Source organism: Austrofundulus limnaeus, unplaced genomic scaffold (assembly GCF_001266775.1).
Source record: "Austrofundulus limnaeus strain Quisiro unplaced genomic scaffold, Austrofundulus_limnaeus-1.0 Scaffold415, whole genome shotgun sequence".
In the NCBI taxonomy this organism is placed as follows: domain Eukaryota; kingdom Metazoa; phylum Chordata; class Actinopteri; order Cyprinodontiformes; family Rivulidae; genus Austrofundulus; species Austrofundulus limnaeus.
The window spans coordinates 215,418-232,896 of NW_013952817.1; the positions used below are offsets into that span (position 1 = coordinate 215,418).

Sequence of the window (17,479 nt, forward strand, 5' to 3'; positions counted from 1 at the left end):
GGCGTAAAAAGTGGCGTACGCAAGTTTCTGGGCTCAAATTGTGCGTACGCCAGTTTTATAAATCCGACCCCAGGGCCTTCCTGTTTTATGCAGGTCTGGATTTTTGAAGCAAATAACAGGAGTAAGAACAGTAAACTAACAGAATGTGGCATGTAATTTACAGAATACAAATCTCTCTAATGTAAGGACTGGTGYACTTCAGGAGTTGAACATCTAAATAATCAGAGTTACAACGTAATTAATATATGAAAGAACGCTGATGTCTAACAAACCAAAGAATCTGTCTGCTTTCAGATGTTATTTCATAGCTACTTTTTCAGTCAATGCTAATTCAGAAATCACAGTTGACTTTCTGTTTTTTTTGTTTGTTTTTTACTATATACATATATATATATATATACATATATATATCATTCCGTAGATGGTGACAAAAACTTTAGATTTTTGCACTTTTTAAAATGTTAACTTTTAATTAAAAGATTTTTCCTGTAAAAACACAAATATTTAGTTAGTTCCTTTATAAAAAATGTTCTCTTTCAACTCTACAAGAGCAGATAGTATAATTTTGTTTTCTTATGCAAGTTGATTTTAGCTAATATTCTGCCACATTACCTTCTAGCCAGCATTAACCTATTCTTCTGATCCTTACCTTGTAGCTAGCATTTTGTTATTTTTAGATACTGTTCTTTCGTTTTTATCTTCTAGCGAACATTTTGATACTTTTGGCTTTTAGCTAGCTTTCTTCAACTTTTAGCTTATAAATAGCACTTAATACTTCAGCTTTCTTCTATTGTGCAACATTTACCATATAGTAGTCATAGAATACAAACAAACAAGCCTTTTTTTCGTTTCTGTCTGATTTTCTTTTATGCTATCCAAAACAGAAAATGAAACTCAAATCATTTTAAAATTTTTGTTCATCCCTTTTTGACACTAAGAATAAGAAACACTTTGTATTTTAATTTTAATTTCAGTGTTTTAAAACAAAAATCAAATATCCACTCATTTCTTGTTTTTAATACCCATTTCTAGAATGAAAATCCAATGTCTAAAAGATACACTGACTGTTACATTTAGGTCAGTGTATCTTTTGGTCATTGTTAAACATTCTCCCCTGAAGCTTTAATTTATGCTGAAGTGTCCGTGGGATTACCCAGGAATTTGTTTGTGGAACTGAACCCCGGATCTCATATTTCCTCTTTGTTGCGTTACACTAAAGACAGSTGAGGTCACTTGGGCACAAGCTTCCGACACCACACTGAATAATTCAGAAAAGGCCTCGGTGCTGTGTTTGTGTATGTGTGTGGACGTCAGGTGTTTGTTTCAGTATTGAATGAGAAGTTGAGCGTTTGCAGCAGCTTTTCCTCCAGTTCTTTGAGAGGAGCTCCATGACCCAGTCTAATTCACCTTCATGGATGAAATGCAGTTCTATGCTCTTTTGTAGCTTTAGTATTTCATTTGAAAATACTAAAAATTWAATTTTACTTCTGGACATGATTCACTAAAAGTGCACAGCATGTGGTCTTTGTTCCAACTTTGGTGCATCGTTTGCTTCCACTATTTTATCATTCTCAATGTCACATTCGCAAATTAAATATTTGTCGGTTATTTGGGGTTAGTTTGTCTGTAACAGAGTTGGAGTGTATGAGCAGTTTTAACTATTTGCATTAGGTTAATGTTGTCTTTGCTTCATAGTTGCCACCTGCCACAAACACAATAAGCTCAAAATTGATGAGAGAGAAGGAGAAAGTTATTTTCTGTCAGTGAGCTCCAGGACACTCCTTAAAATGACATAATTATTATTTTATTGCATCAGGGAGGAATCATGTTGAGGGCACATTGTGATGCGACAATGACAGATGTTATTTAAAGAGGCAACAATTTTGAGCTTTTGTTAACCACTGAATGTGAGGCAATGGCCACTAAAAGTCTGAATCTGAAAAATATTTAAGAGAATTATGCTTTCCCTGCTGTGCTCTATGTCATTTTGTTAAAGCAACAGTGCAACAAATCGCTCCTCTTCTTTTCTTTAGATACCTTCAACTTTCAGGAAACGGTGCTGCAAAATACAGAATCACAACTCGCTTAAGTTTTCATAAACACAGGTAGTTTTTCCTTTAAAATCACGCACAAAACCTCTTGAGAATCATGGGCAAAGAGATGATGTTGGGTTAGCAGCACAGTTTGAAGCACTCGTCTCCCTTTGTGAGGACTGTATTTTAGTGAGATGCACAAAATCTACCTTGATTAGCTCTGTGCAATCCTTTGGTGAATCAGGGTCTATGTTTTCATGGCATTAGACTTGTTTACCATCTTGCATGTCTTCTTGGGTTCCAGTGACATCAGCCCTCCACTCACCTGTGACGTAAGGCTCTGGAGTTACACTGAAGAGGAGTGCACACATCCTCAGCCTTGCCATGAATAATGACTAAAGTTGGGATGGTATCGTTTAACGCTCACTGCGATTTGCTGATTCACTGAAGCTCTTGTAGGGCCCTATGTGAACTGCCGGACTTTGTGGTGTTTTTGTGGCTTGAAATTCAAATAAATTACTTCAAATGGCTTAAAATTGTGATAACATCTCCTTAACAGTAAACACACCTCACATTTATCCTTCTTTGCATTGGATTAGGTTTTCTTATAACCTTTATGCTTTCTTGCTTTCCGCCCGTGTCACAGTGGAGGGTAAATAATTTATGTTGGGTCTGCGTGCTGCTGGATATGAATCACTTGAGAAGAGCAGGGTACACGTGCTCATCTAAGTGACTCTTCTCTCCAAAGGCCCATACAGGAAGGGGATGGAGGGATGTGGCAGCAGGAATTGCTTCACATGCAGTTGCGTCTTTCGTGTGACATCAGAGCTATATAAAGTAACTCAGCCTGTTTAAATAATAAAAAAAAATTTAAACTTAGTGTGAATGTTGCCAAGGCACACTTACTAAACCAAAGCAARTTATAAACGGCACAAAACAGCATAAAGTCACAAGTGAGCAGACCCTTTGATTATCAGGACCTGGTAATTTAATCCTTACAAACCATGTAATTAACACAGACCTGATAACCAGTTTGCTTAAATTATTTAGGTTGTTGTCTTCGGCTCAGAACAGAATGGCTATGTTCACACTGCAGACAAATGCAACCCATATCTGATTTATTTATTTAGTTATTTATTTTTTGACAGTCTGAACGCAAAAAATCTGATTTTTTTTTTCAAATCCGACCCAGGTCTTCAGTGGTACTAAATCGGATACTTATCTGTTTTTCAAAGCGACTGCAGTGTGAACTGTCATGTCACATTCCATCCAACTTTTTTATCAGTGAGGTTGGGGTGAAATATTGAAAAGACACTAACCTTTCAAAAAATCAAAATTGAGCAATAAGACCTGCAGTGTGAACATAGCCAATGACTTCAACTCGTCCAAGGCTTTACTCCTTTAGTTTAATTAAATTCAGCATTGTCATAGTCAGCAATATAAGTGAGGAAGAATCATTAAACATGCAGCCTAATAATGACAGTAAAAGAAGCATCCCTAATGACTTATTGTCACTGCAGCTTAATATCCAAACTTGAATATTTTAAGCGACTATTATTTCAGAAAACTACAGTTTGTGAATAGAAACTCAGTGCATTGATGCATGCTCTTCGTTTGGCAACATTTTCTTTATTATTTCTTGAAGTAAATGCTTACAAAAAGTGTACAATGATATCCAAGCTGCATTAATTATAAAGTTAGGGAACAGTTAGTTAAAATATTGTAATCATTATATTGTGGTATTGGTTTGTTTAGCATGCACACACTGTAYATCCTACTGTCCAGATAAAAAATAACAGCTTCAATATGAATAAAAATGCTGAAAAAATAGTTGTGTGAATATAGGTTTTTTTGATGTAGAAAAGCTTAAACATTGTTTTACACTGAATGTACCGCAGCAAACCACAGACTGTGTCCTAAAACATTCAGACTTCAGGACAAATGACCAGAGACATTTTTGTAAATAACTGATGTAAAATGTGGTGCAAAAGTTTATCATTAAACGTTAACTCAAACCCTTTTGAATAGTTTCAGATTGGAGTTGATACAGATTATAGAAGCTCAATTCAATTCAGTTTATTTATAYAGCACCAAGTCACAGCAACWGTTGTCTCAGGGCAMTGTACACAAACAAAAAGAACAAAACAAACAAACAAACAAAAAACAATAAATCTAATGAAGCCAGCAGACTGTGCCGAGTCTTTGCTTCATCACAGTCTCCCATCCTGAGCAGCACACTAAGCTCAGGATGTTCCCTACGCTGCTCTGGAAATAACACCAGTCTGATTAGCTGTTAGCTTGGTTCTGAATTGAGAGTTTTTCCATAATTTCCAAATGAAGATCGCTCAGATTGAGGTCTACTGAAGGTGAGATACTTACTACTCCTAGCTACTCTTCAGAAAGTCATTTGAAAAAAATCCAAACTATTCCTTTAAATGCCTAGAAATACAGATTCATTTTCAGGAGGGCACAAAATGACTGATACTTCAACTTGAAAGCATTAGATTGCAACTGCATTCGCTACTAAATGCACTCTTTGCCCATGCAGCTCCAGAATTATCAATTCAACGGTTGCAAAGCAAAATATTTCTTGTGCATTTCCTCTTGATCAGTCATTGGCTGTATCTCAATTCAAGGATTGGAAATTTATCAAAGACCAAAGAATTTGTATTTAAAGATAAGTTTAGCAACTTAGCTGATGAAAGTTTTGCTGCAATGAGATGTTAAATAAAATGCAGATACAAGTACTGATGCTGGAGCTGAACCCAAATTATTGATGCTTTTTATTTATTTACGTGTAATGTATTTTTAATTATACTGAGTTTGTTAAGTTATAATGTTAAAAGACATCTTAAGGCATGTGATGTTCAATGTACACTGCCTGGCCAAAAAAGAAAGTCGCCATCTGGATTTAACTAAGGTCTATGATGTGGGGTTGCTGCAGTAGGTCAGCTCTAGGTTCAGCAACAGTAYGTGTTCAAAGAATGAGGTCAGCTGACTACCTGAATATACTGAATGACCAGGTTATTCCATCAATGGATAGTTTCTTCCCTGATGGCATGACCATATTCCAAGATGACAATGCCAGGATTCGTGGGGCTGGGACTGTGTGACTCAGGGAGCACGAGACATCATTTTCACACATGGATCGGCTCCACAGAGTCCATTKAGGATCTTTGGGATGTGCTGGAGAAGGCTTTGCACAGCAGTCAGACTCGACCATCATCAGTGCAAGATCTTGGTGAAAAATTAATGCAACACTGCATGGAAATAAATCTTAGAATAGAATAGAATAGAATAGAATAGAATAGAATAGAATAGAATAGAATGCCTTTATTGTCATTACACATGAGTATAACGAGATTAGAGCCACTCCCACAGTAGTGCAAATACACATTACAAGTACAAGAAGAGAATAATGAGTAACAGGATAAAAATTAGCTAAAAAATGCCTATATATCAGCACACACACACACACACACACACATACCTACATATCCACAACAATAGAAAAACACTAAAAAAGCACATTAAAAAGCACGAGTGTTGGTTGTAAATGTGAAACTGAATTAGAAGAAAGTTAAAAGACATTATTGCACATTGTTTAAATATTGCACATTCTGTATATTGTGGTATATGGATTATGCTGGTATTGCAGGTGATCATTACAAAATAAAGTGACATGTGTCCCACAGATGTATTTATTTCACAGTAGGTGAGTTCCTCATTGRTTRTAAAACAAGAGTCAGTGTATGCGAGAGTTCAGGAAGGTGATGGCTTTTGGGGAAAAGCTGTTCTTGCATCTGTTTGTTCTTGTTCTGATGCACCTGTAGCGCTTTCCTGAGGGCAACAAGTCAAACTAATGTGACTAATTGTGACGCTGCAGAGGCTTATYRAAACAATGCCACAGCAAATGTGTGCCGTAGCCAAAGCTAAAGGCGGCTCATCAAAACATTAGTGTGTGTGACCTGCAAAGCGTGGTCACGTGAACATATTGTTGTGTTTATGTTAAATAATGCAGTTAGGAATGTAGAGACATTACGATCCCTGACCAGAGGTGGCGCAGTAGGTGAGAAAGAGAGGGGAGAAGAAGAAAAGGTGAGGTGGTCGTAGGATAGACTGCGAATAAAAAAAAATGAGAGAAGAATAAAGCCGTTCGACATGTGACCAAGTTCTCCTCCTTGACTCTACCACACAACAGACTAGACCATCTCAGTTTACAGCCTTTTAAGCAGCCCATGAGGAGCATAAACCCCTGAATTAAGACAGCTTCTGGATGTTACAAAACTTATAAAAACCTGAGGTGTGTACTTATATCACTATGACTGAGTGTGTGCTGAATACATTTACAGATTTCCAGTTTTTTGTTGATATTGGGGTATGTCCAAATACATGTAGTAATAGTATTTCATTTTGCTGTCAGTCTTTAGGGGTTTTCACACAATCTCTGTTACCACATCAWACTTGCTGTATTCTGCCATGGCTCCAGTGTGTTTGTTTCCCATGGACTCTCCTGTTGTTTAGTTCAACACAACATCTTTAGACGACATCCTGATCCATCTCCTTGGACGTTGGCTGAGGTTTAAGTGTGAAAACTGTTTTTAGAAAACAAAAACTTTGTTGCACACGACTCTGTGTTCTGCATATTCTGTCCCCTCACTCCCACACAATTCTGTCTGTAGAGATCCTTACTGCCAAAGTCTGATGAAATTTTTGTTTCTCTCAGGTTTATGGGTGAGTGTTTGCGTGTGTTTAATGGTGTTTTGTTTTCTTGAGCCATGGAGTCCTCTGTGTGTGTGTGTTTCCATGTGGTCACACGGCGTTGTCCCACTGCAGGACTAAAAGGGTTAGTGACTGAAGTGTCTGTCATTTAAAGCACGTCACCGTGTGGAGAGGTGTCTTTCTGAGGTTGTTTAGTTTTTGACAGACGTACAAAAGAGTCACCATGTTGATGGAATTCCATAAAGACCAGCGAGCAGCAAACATGACTCAGATTTGAATGGCATCTGTTTTTCACACCACCTTACCTTGGAGAAAACTGTGATTTGTCCCGACCGAGGTCGTATTTTGAAAGCGCTGACGGTCTGTGATAACAGGTTACCTCAGACGTTTCATGATGCTGCAACAAGTGGGCGATTAGAAGCTCAGCCTTGAGTTGCACCTCACAAATGATAGAGTARCAGTAAATGTCCCTGTGTTAAATAACTATTAACGTTGCGCAAATGCTGCCGTGTAGACCTTGATCTTTGCTGGTTTATTATTAGATTTTGCGCAATGTTTTGATGACGGAGCCGTTGAAAACCTTCAGCGACAGCTGATTGTGGAATTTGAGAATTAATTCCTAATATTAATTCCATTTTACAGATAGTCTGTTCTTTATTTTCTGAATTCACTTGTGTTTTTTTTTAATCAAACCGGGCATTTTCATGAATTTGCGGAACCTCAGCTGGTAAACCCAGGGGCCAAGAGCCATGGGACCACATCGGGGTGTCCCTCCTGAGCCCCGGAATAACATATTTTTAAATAATCACCCCTCTAGCCCAAGTCTGGGAAAAAAACTCCTACAAATGACTAATAACCTCCTCTAAAGGCCTTGTCTGACTTAGACCCTAAGACTGTTACACTGGGAGACTGGTGTAAAGCTAAAATTTTGGACACAAAACGTAAAATAAAGCTAAGCTCTTGTCTCTTTACATTATTGCCTCTTAGATTATTTTGAGCTAAAAATAAGTGATGAAGTTGACTCAGCTATTGCCACACTAAATTTAAGCTCCACATCTGCAGAATTGACTACATTTTAGCCATTATTATTATTATTATTATTATTGTATTTGCTGAGGTAAATTATCTGCAGCTGTCATTTTGCATCAAGATTACTTCAAAGGTTATTGGTTTATCCAGAAATTTGCTTCTGAGAGTTTGATTAGAATAGAATAAAACTTTAATGACCAGCATTGTGGAAATTAATCTATTTAATGGTTAATGAGATATTTTGCTAACAGATAGATAAAGAAGCACACACACATTTGTCTCTATTGTTGTATGGATCTTTCATTGACTTCACTTAATTTCTACAGCCTAACCCTGATCCTTTACCCCTTACCCTAAATCTAACCCCAGACCAACAAATGGGGGTTTCCATTGTGTGGACCAGGCAAATGTTCACACAATGACAAAATGTCCTCATAAGCATAGTATAAAGTCAATATATGTCCAATACATGTACACACACAGGCAGTTTTATGGCTGCACATCTTTCATGGCAGCAGTTAGTTATTAGTCCAGGAAACGATCTGCCCAGATCTGATTCTCTTCCCCTTGTTGTCCATTTCTCAGATCAGCCGCTGCCTGAAACCCGGAGGTCGTTTCGTCTCCATCACATTCGCTCAGCCTTTCTTCAGGAAACGCCTCTACGCTCGCAGCGGCTAYGGCTGGTCGATCCAGCAGCACAGTTACGGCGAAGGCCTGGAATACTTCCTGTTTGTGATGACCAAAGGGGAGGCGCTCAGCCCAGAGGATGCAGAGCTGGAAAGAAAGCTACTGGAGGAACCCGAACCCCGTCCTGCCAACACTGGCGCCACACAAAATGAAGAAAATGAGGACTTCCTGTCGAACATCGACTTGTGAAGTGACTCGGATACGTAAAGTCTTCTCAGGAATACCTTATTTTTAAGATTCACCAACAGGAAMTGTGACTCCTGAGCCTTAAACATTTCTACACATTAATTAATTATCAGTGTTTTTTAACTGCTGGCTTGTTTTATTCTATAGATATATACTACTATTGTAACTTTCATCATGTTTGATCAGAAGGAGCTTTGTTTAATATGAATATGACATTTTAACAATCTGTTATTAGCTCATTTTAATATTTTAATCGTTTTAAGAATTATCCAGAATTTAGTATTTTAGTTAGATAAGCGAGGAAGTAGAAGTCGTCCACACATAAAATGGGCAGAAAGAAGCGCAGACATGTCCATCTTCATTGTTGTTCATCCCACAGTCCCACAGCTCAACACTTTGTTTTCAGCCNGTCCCACAGCTCAACACTTTGTTTTCAGCCTGCCGGTTGCTGCTGACAAGTTGCTTTTTTTTTTTTTTTTTTGCTCACGCAGTGAAGAAATGTGCCAATAATAACACTCAGGTGTGTGAAAGTGGAGGAAAAACACAGCCAGGGAAACAGATTAGGTTAACTGTGACTCATAGAGCTTCCCTTCCTGTCAGTATCACAGTTTTCTGTCAGAACTACTATTAACTTTGCTTCGACTTAACCTCCTTTTTTTTCCTCCCCACGTTTTTATTGAAAYGGTAACAGAAACACATCAGCAGTCTGAGCTGTCGTGCAGTTTGAGTGTCAGCTTAAAGCAGTTTGCAAGACAGACATGTCTAGACACGCTGCATCGGTCTGCATGTTAAGTCACTGTTTAAGTCTATCAGCATGTCTGACAATGCCCCCCTCCTCCCCTCCGTTCTGTTGGAGTCTGCTTTAGATTCCGTACAAAAGCCACTAATAACGCCGCGCCGCGTTTCACACTCCTGTCAGGCGGCGTCTCWACACCGACAAGCCCACCCTGCGTGCGGCTTTTGTTGGTACGCRGCTCAGGTTGTGTGCGGGTTTTCTGCCGCTCCAACAGAAAGAGGAAACATCACAGAGAGCCCTGCGCGCAGACAGGCAGGAAGGCTTCTGACTGCAGGGGAACCATATTAATAAAGTAGAAATCATTTATTTTTAATTCTCCACTGAGATCTAATTACTGCCTATTTTTATAACTTGGAAGGGGGGAAAAAAAGAGTGTGATTTTTTTTTCAGATGGCTTCTTCTGAAATCTCAGTTTTCTCCTGGATCAATGTGCTTAGGTGTGTACATGTTTTTGTTGCCAGGTGGTGACAATTTTTGGTACACACAACCTTGTGAGGACTCTGTTCCCCATCGGAGAAAATACCGTAGGTGGGCCGGGTTCAGTTTAGGACTAARGTATCAATTGAGTTTAATGTAAGGTTTGTACTGGGTTGGTTAGGGTWAAGGTTAGGGTTAGGCTGTAGAAATGATTAAAGAATGATTCAAAATGAATTCAAAGTCCCCATGAGTATAGAAGAACAAATGTGTGTTTTGGCCTTGTTTTTGATCAAGTACAATCATCTCGAGCGAAATAAGAACGATAGAACTGACTGGTTTAGGATCCTAAATGTTATGAAAGACATCTAAATGTGTTTTCTGTGGGGYTCATTAAAGTGAAAACTGAAATACAGCTGAATCAACAGAATTCATCAGAAACAAAGCAGCCATTATGATTTTATTACTTTTTATTCATTTCATGCAGAATAATCAAAAATGCTCAACTTTGTTCTAGTTTAGCATAAATTGTTTTATCTTTACTTGTTTTTAGTTCATTTTCAGCATTAAAAAACAGAGTTTATTTCTGACCTGACTGATGAGCTAATGGCTAGTCTGAGCAGACCAAACACCTTAAAAACTTTAAAAGTTTGTAGCAGTTAATGCAAATGTTTTTTTTAAATATATTTATAAAATTTTACAAACAGCTGTCAGTTTCATAGTATTGTTTCTGCCCGAAGTTGCACTGTAAGTGCTACAGCTAACTGCTGCTGCTGTTAACTGTGCATCCAAAAAGCAATAAAAATMCGTGTGAACAGCAATAAAGTCAAATTTCTATTCAGGATGGGCAGTGGGGTTTTTATATTTAAAACTGGGGTGTAAATCAGCACTTTTATCATGATGTGATGTATCGRTTTGTTTGGCTGACGATACGATAATTCTTGATATCACAAAATCTGCTTGCTTTGCCAGTTAGGGTGCTTTTTTTGGACACAACACTAACCTCCGAAAAAAGAAATTGTGTTCATGATGGTTCATTTTTACTGCCATGTTGATGCATTGGAGCAGTGAAAGTGAAGCCGGATTAGCATCAGGACACGTCCCTGTAACCTAAGCTTCTGTTGCATTTATGTTTTCTAGCTGTATGTGCCAACTGAGAGGACTGTTTTATGCTTTTAAACAGTTTATTGTGCTAATTAATTAATTAATTAGCCTGACATTATTAAAGGGTAAAATAAGCACATGTTGTGAGAAGCTTAAACTCTGTTTCTCCAAACTGAGGGTTATCATAGAGCTATCTGCAACAGGTAAGATATTAATTGTTCAGACCATTTCCTTGTCAAAAGATCTGAACTAGCACTGTAATATCTAGTCACTAAACTTGTACTGCGATGATGTACTCCAGGCATGGGCAATCCTGGTCCTCAAGGGCCGCAACCCTGCATGTTTTACTTGTTTCTCTGCTCCAACACACCTTATATGAAGGAATAGAAGATCATCAGGCTTCTGCAGTACAGAGGACCAAAACTGACATAATTAGAAATAAAAGCAGAATTATATAAACCACTAAATAAATACACTTAAAATGCACCAATTAAATTTTAAAAAGAACTTTATCTCCTGTTTTATATTTTAATTGACTTTCATATTTATTTTTCCAGCTTAGTTCCAATAAATTAGTCTATTTATTTGAACACATAATTTAAATTTTATTGTTTTAATATATTGTATAATGTATGTGTATTAATTGCTTTTCATTTTACTTGTACATGCATTTGTGTCTTAAATGTTTATACTTAACTATTTTTATATTTAAGTCTTTTTATTTCAGTGTGTTGCATGCTTGTGCTGCCTCAGTTTAGCTWAAAGTTTAAAGTTTAGTTTAAAACAAAGGCAAGGAGGAAAACATTACCTGTGCCTTTATTTTCAATTAAACTTTAAGCTAAACTGTGGCAGCACAAGCAAAAAGACTTGTTGGATAACATTATAAAAATAATTCAATTTAAGCATTCAAGAGACACAAATGCATGTAGAAGTAAAAGGAAAAAAATTATGTAAAATATATATTAAAAAACATTAAAATTTAAATTATGTGTTAAAGTATATAATTTATTGGAACTAAGCTGGAAAAATAAATATGAAGGTTGATTAAATTATAAAACATGAGGTAAAGTTCTCTTTTAATTTATTTGGTGCATTTCAAAAGTATTTATTTATTTAAAGGTTCATTTATCTATTTCTGCTTTTATTCCTAATTATGTCAGTGTCCGTCCTCCTTTCTGCAGAACATGAAGAGGTAGTTCAGTGACTGAATCAGGTGTGTTGGAGCAGGGAAAATCGTCAAATGTGTAGGGCTGCGGCTCTCGAGGACCCGGATTGCCCACCCCTGATACTCTGTGCTGTATGTGGTGACAACCACATTATGTACCTTAAATGAAAAAGTACGTTTTTTTGTTTAAAAATGACATCCTGTTATTAGCTGCTCAGGTTTGATTTTATCTGATTTTATACCAAATAAATGCTCCTTAAATTAAGAATGGCTTTAGAGAAAGAAATAAACCCTAGAAATGTTTTCTCCTATGTGTTTTCTAACGTCCGCACTTTACCCWGGCTGTTATTGGTTCCTGTGACAATATGTACACAACCCAGGATGTTTAACTGGCTACTATCTGGTTTCTGTGGTGACAAATAGATGTAAAGTCTTGACTTCTTTAGCGGGAGGGTTCAGGAACAGACYGGCACCTGTTTGACCTGGGAGGGTGGAAACAGGAGGGGTGCTTATGTAAGTCTTAAACAGCCATGGCTTTCATATCGACCGGAGAGGGCTGCAGCTGCGCCGCTGCACAGAGACATGAAAACATTTGATGGATTCATTACTCTGTGGGGTGGACGGAGACTGGATGTGTCCCTACATACTCAGAGGCTTTTCTGCACCGCCCCTCCTGAAGCCCTGACACTTTCTTTCCTCTTCGTATGTAGTTTTCAACCAACTTTGGCTTCTGCTCTCTCCTGATATGAATGTATTCAAATTTTAAAAAAAAAATCAGAAGGCATTTATGTTCCGTTTGCAGCTTTCTCAGCAGGACAGGCTGATGTGCAGTGGCAGAGACCCCACTGTGAGATTTAACTTTACTGGACTTAGGTTACATAACCATGGAGCAGAGCACAAACCGCCCCTCAGGAGAGGTTTTAGTCATCATTTATAAACGTAAATCCTTGCCCGTCGGACACAGTTATTATTTTTTATATATCCATCTTTCCACTTGATCTTGTACTGTTCCTCTGCCTGTGCGCTCGTATCTGTGTGAGAAAACAGCCTAAATATTTTCCCTCCTGCTGTTAATTGTCCTCTATGCTCCATTGCCCAAGGGCAGCAACAGCACTGATCTACTGCATGCTCAATGATTCTCTGTCTCTCTGTGCCTTTCTGCATCACTCCTCTCAGTCTACCCCCCATCCGCCTGGTCCTCTGGATGCATCATGTGGCTCTGGATGATTTGTTTTATGGATGTTATGTGGCCCGTCATGCAGCTCGAAAAGGTTGACTGCATGTTTTCTCTCGTAGTGTTGATAACTGAGCTGTGGACTCACTGCAACAACACTCAGCTGCTCCATTTTTTTTTGTTCTTTAGTTGTTGCCTTTTTCATTTAAAGGTTTGTGCTTTTATTCTGATGGTTTACTAAAACTGCTTGCTACGCTTTCTTTTTTTTTATCAGTATTCGGATGAAAGCCTTCTTATCCTCCTAAGCTTGTAGCCCTCGTTTTTAGCACTTTCCCCCCTTTTTTAGCCTGGTTAAAACCAGACCCTGTCCTTCACTTTGCTTCATACAAGGAGCAGTGAAGGGAAACTAGAATTGAATGGAGCTGCATAGGAAGGCAAGGGCCAGGCTACCCCTTTTTTAATAGATAGTTCTTTATGCAGCAATAATCTTAAATTTGGTGTAACTCAGGGGTCTGCAATCTTTACAATCAAAAGAACCATTTCTGCTCTTTGGCTTACTATTAAAAAGTGTCCCAAGCTGCAGAACATGCTACAACTGTGATTATCAACTGGTGGTCCGTGGGCCACTTGGAGTTTGTTGAATGGGAGCCTGTCTGACCAGTAGGGGTGACATTATAAAACTAATAATATTTAGCAAATTTTAACATTTATTATTATTTTTACACTTCAGGGCAAAGAAAAACACTAAATTCRTGTAAACAAGAAAAATACTGTACCRGTAGTTTAGACCAAATTTTTTTAAAAAGTACAACTGAAATACGAAGGCATGTTTTTGTTTCTAATTCTTAGAATCACATCTTAAATGTGTTTAAATGTTACCTTGATGGCGTTATGATAGTTTTGGTCAAAGCTTCAAAGAGCCACATGAGGAGCCGCAGGTTGCAGATTGGTTCAACTGCTTACATTTTGAGGACACTTTATGTTTAACCCAGATGTTCCGTCTTAGGTMGAATTTCATCCAATTTCTATTTATTTGTGTATTTTTTTGCTTTAGGAATTACTTTGTAAACCTTCCCAAAAGCACTCAATATTTCCCAGTACAACATAAAATATAAAAAAAGACCAAATTTATAAAAATCTATGACTTCAGACAAGTACAGAAATGATGGATTGAGCTGTTGTTGCATGTGATGTGGTGTGGGCCAAATGAAAACAGCAGCGCRTATTTAACCAGTGTCTGAGGCTGTATGATGGCATAATACTGTATATTGAATAGCAGACTTATGCAACAGGAGGAGGAATATTAATGGAAGGGTCCGTTCAGGGTGGAGCAAACGTAGTGTTTGTGTACGTGAGCGGCAGCAGCAGAGGTTACAAWGACATTTAACAATGTTCTGTCTGTGTTTTTGCTTTGAATGCAGCATGCTTGATGATACTTTGTCCCCATCCAGTCTGTCTGCGGTCACCCAGTAGACGGCTCTCTGGGGAGGCATCCGCAGCATATTTGTGTTGACCTCAGCGTGGCTCTGACCATCTGCCAGGCGAGCTCCAACTAACAGTGATGTGACCTCTGACGATCAAAGCTGAAGGCTGACTGTCAGAATCAGAAGGGAGAAGTCAGGGACTAACATGACCTAGTTTCATTCAAAGGAGTGGTCACTTTTTATTATCAGCCAAATTAATAATAATAAAAAAAAACAGAATATCTCCATCATGGACCTGATAAGCACTGAGCAGCAACCACACATTTCCATCAATAGGRTTGGAAGAATAAAGTATTGTTGCTCAACCTGTAATTCTCCTACACAATGTGTTCATTGTATTCAAAAGCATGTCTGCTAAACACTGTTTTATTTCTGCATGATTTTGGTCAATTTTTACATTACTCCTAAAAGTAAAGAAAATCCTTCAAATACATGAGACATAATTTGTTCATTTAGTAATTGAGGAAAATAATGTGATAATAAATATATATATACATGTCTTTGAACTCATCTTATGACTTCTTATGCAGCAAAAACTGCAACTAATTGTAAAATGTCTTTTCGTAACACTAATTTGATCAAAATAGTGATTTTAATCAGACTTTATTCTTCTCAGTTAGGATGCTATTCGCCTTTACAGTTGTTTTGCTGCATGAGCCTCTTAGTGTCTGTTTCCATCAGTTCAAAGACATCTTCACTCTTTCCTTTAGAACATGCTGGTGTTAAAAAAAAGAGTCCCGGACCATGATACTACCACCGTCTTCTACCACAAATGAGATGGATTTCTGTTTTCATGATGATGAACCTTATATCCACCATTGGGGTGATCTTTATTGGTCAGTTATCTCTTAAGAAAGTAACAAGGTTCATACATGTCCTTATAATGTTCTGACTGCAAAGGGAGCCTACACGTTTTCAATGTCAAATCAAAGAGCCTGTTTTTTTTTCACTAAGTTTATATCAAGTTACCATTTATTRGATTAGTTATCAAAATAGAAAATAGATTAAAACTTCCTAGAATAGTGTGTTCTTTTGTTATCATTGACACCTGGTTATCTCATCAAGATTTTCATTTTTTGGAGAGAAAGAACATTTTAAGGGTTACAAACTTAACTGAACTCTGCTTGCAGACAAGAATGCACTGGTTTTGTTTATTCTACTAAAACCATATTTTCTTGACATAATAGGTCAAAATCCATGGCTGAACCTTTTTTAATAATCATAATAAATGAAATACATTCACCATTTTTCATGAAACACAAAAGCATTTTACACAAGGGAYCAGTCAAAAAGTAATAGACTGACTGACTAGACAAGAAAAATAAAATAACAATAAAACAAGAGAGACTAAGGGAGAAATAATTAGTTTTATTTTTTTTACTCTACAAGATGAACTGTTGTAAATATCAACAGGAAGCACATCCCAGAAAGTTGGGGCTGCAACTCTGAAAAGTCTGGTTTACTCAAAGTTTCTTTCAGGCAGATGATCAGGTATAGAAGGAGGGATGCTGACAGATCTGAGTATCATCTGCATACGAGTTAAATTTGACTTCATGGCAGTCTCAAAACATCTGGGGATAATCAATTAGATGTAATGCCTTTTTTCATCTGGGAACAGTTGGATTTAAGCATGAAATGTTTGGAAAACGATCAGTCAGAATATGAACCTGACTTTATCTATAGCATCACCATGACATTTCATCACTATGGTTTGTAGTGATTAGTGTTCAAGCCTGATGCACAGAATGTACCTGTCCAGTCCAGTTCTGGCTCACCACAGCTGCTCTGAAGTGTCATTTGTTCATGGCACCAAACAGACACACTAATAGCAAATAAACAACACAATCAATAACACTATTTGTGTATTCAGCTAAGTGTTTATGTTATTGAGGCGGTCGATAACCTTGCTGATGGGATTGTGGATGGTTGCACTTTTGTTGTTTTGTTGATGTCCTTTTATTACAGCAGATTAGACCGACAACTACAGATCTCTGATCGTAAGTTTAGCCACAGCAGTAGGTGTGTCCTGCTGCTGTAGATGCTCTTTTTGGACCAGTAAATTGTCGTTTATCCTATTTGTTTCCAGGAACGTTCTGGTGCAATTACAAGGAAATTCGTCTCTGGTGAGTTGTTATCAGTGCCGCCCATGTTTGTGAGCTACAGGTGGAAGGGAGGCGATATCTGCTGACCCAGTTTCCTGCCTGAGGCTGCAGGCGAACACTGTAGTACAGTGTTCTTCACTTTTTTTTCACCACCTGAGACTTTCACCTAAATCTCACAGATCAGCATGACATAAAATAGCGAAGTTTCCCAGCCTGAGCAGACTCTACCAGAGGGCTTGGGTATTTCTAAACTTAACAGATTTAACGGCTGTGCAGCAGCTCGACTAATGTGAATGAAAATCAATAACAGTTTTAGATGAGTGGATCAGTTTCCRCCATAACTCAAGATTACCTTGTTTATCATCTGTTTACCAGTTCTGGAATTTTGGTTTTCATTAAACGATTCTTATTGGTTCAGCTGATCAAGATCTGTTCACGATACCAAAGGGGCCTTGCAGACCTATATTGCAAGAACTTTTCCATCTCTAATTTTGTTATATTAGAGATGAAAAACTAACTCTGGAGTGTGTGTGTGTGTGTGTGTGTGTGTGTGTGTGTGTGTGTGTGTGTGTGTGTGTGTGTG

At 37.8% G+C, this 17,479-nt stretch overlaps 1 protein-coding gene across 1 annotated transcript in view; it reads left to right on the top strand.

Moving 5' to 3' along the window:
- Positions 1-8,946, top strand: part of ece2a (endothelin converting enzyme 2a) — a gene marked incomplete at its 5' end in the record, with an annotated part of 48,372 nt that extends 39,426 nt beyond the window's left edge. The window contains 1 exon segment of the mRNA XM_014024276.1: positions 8,370-8,946. Within this exon segment, the coding sequence (XP_013879730.1) occupies positions 8,370-8,660 (291 nt within the window).
- Positions 8,947-17,479: the final 8,533 nt, after the last annotated feature.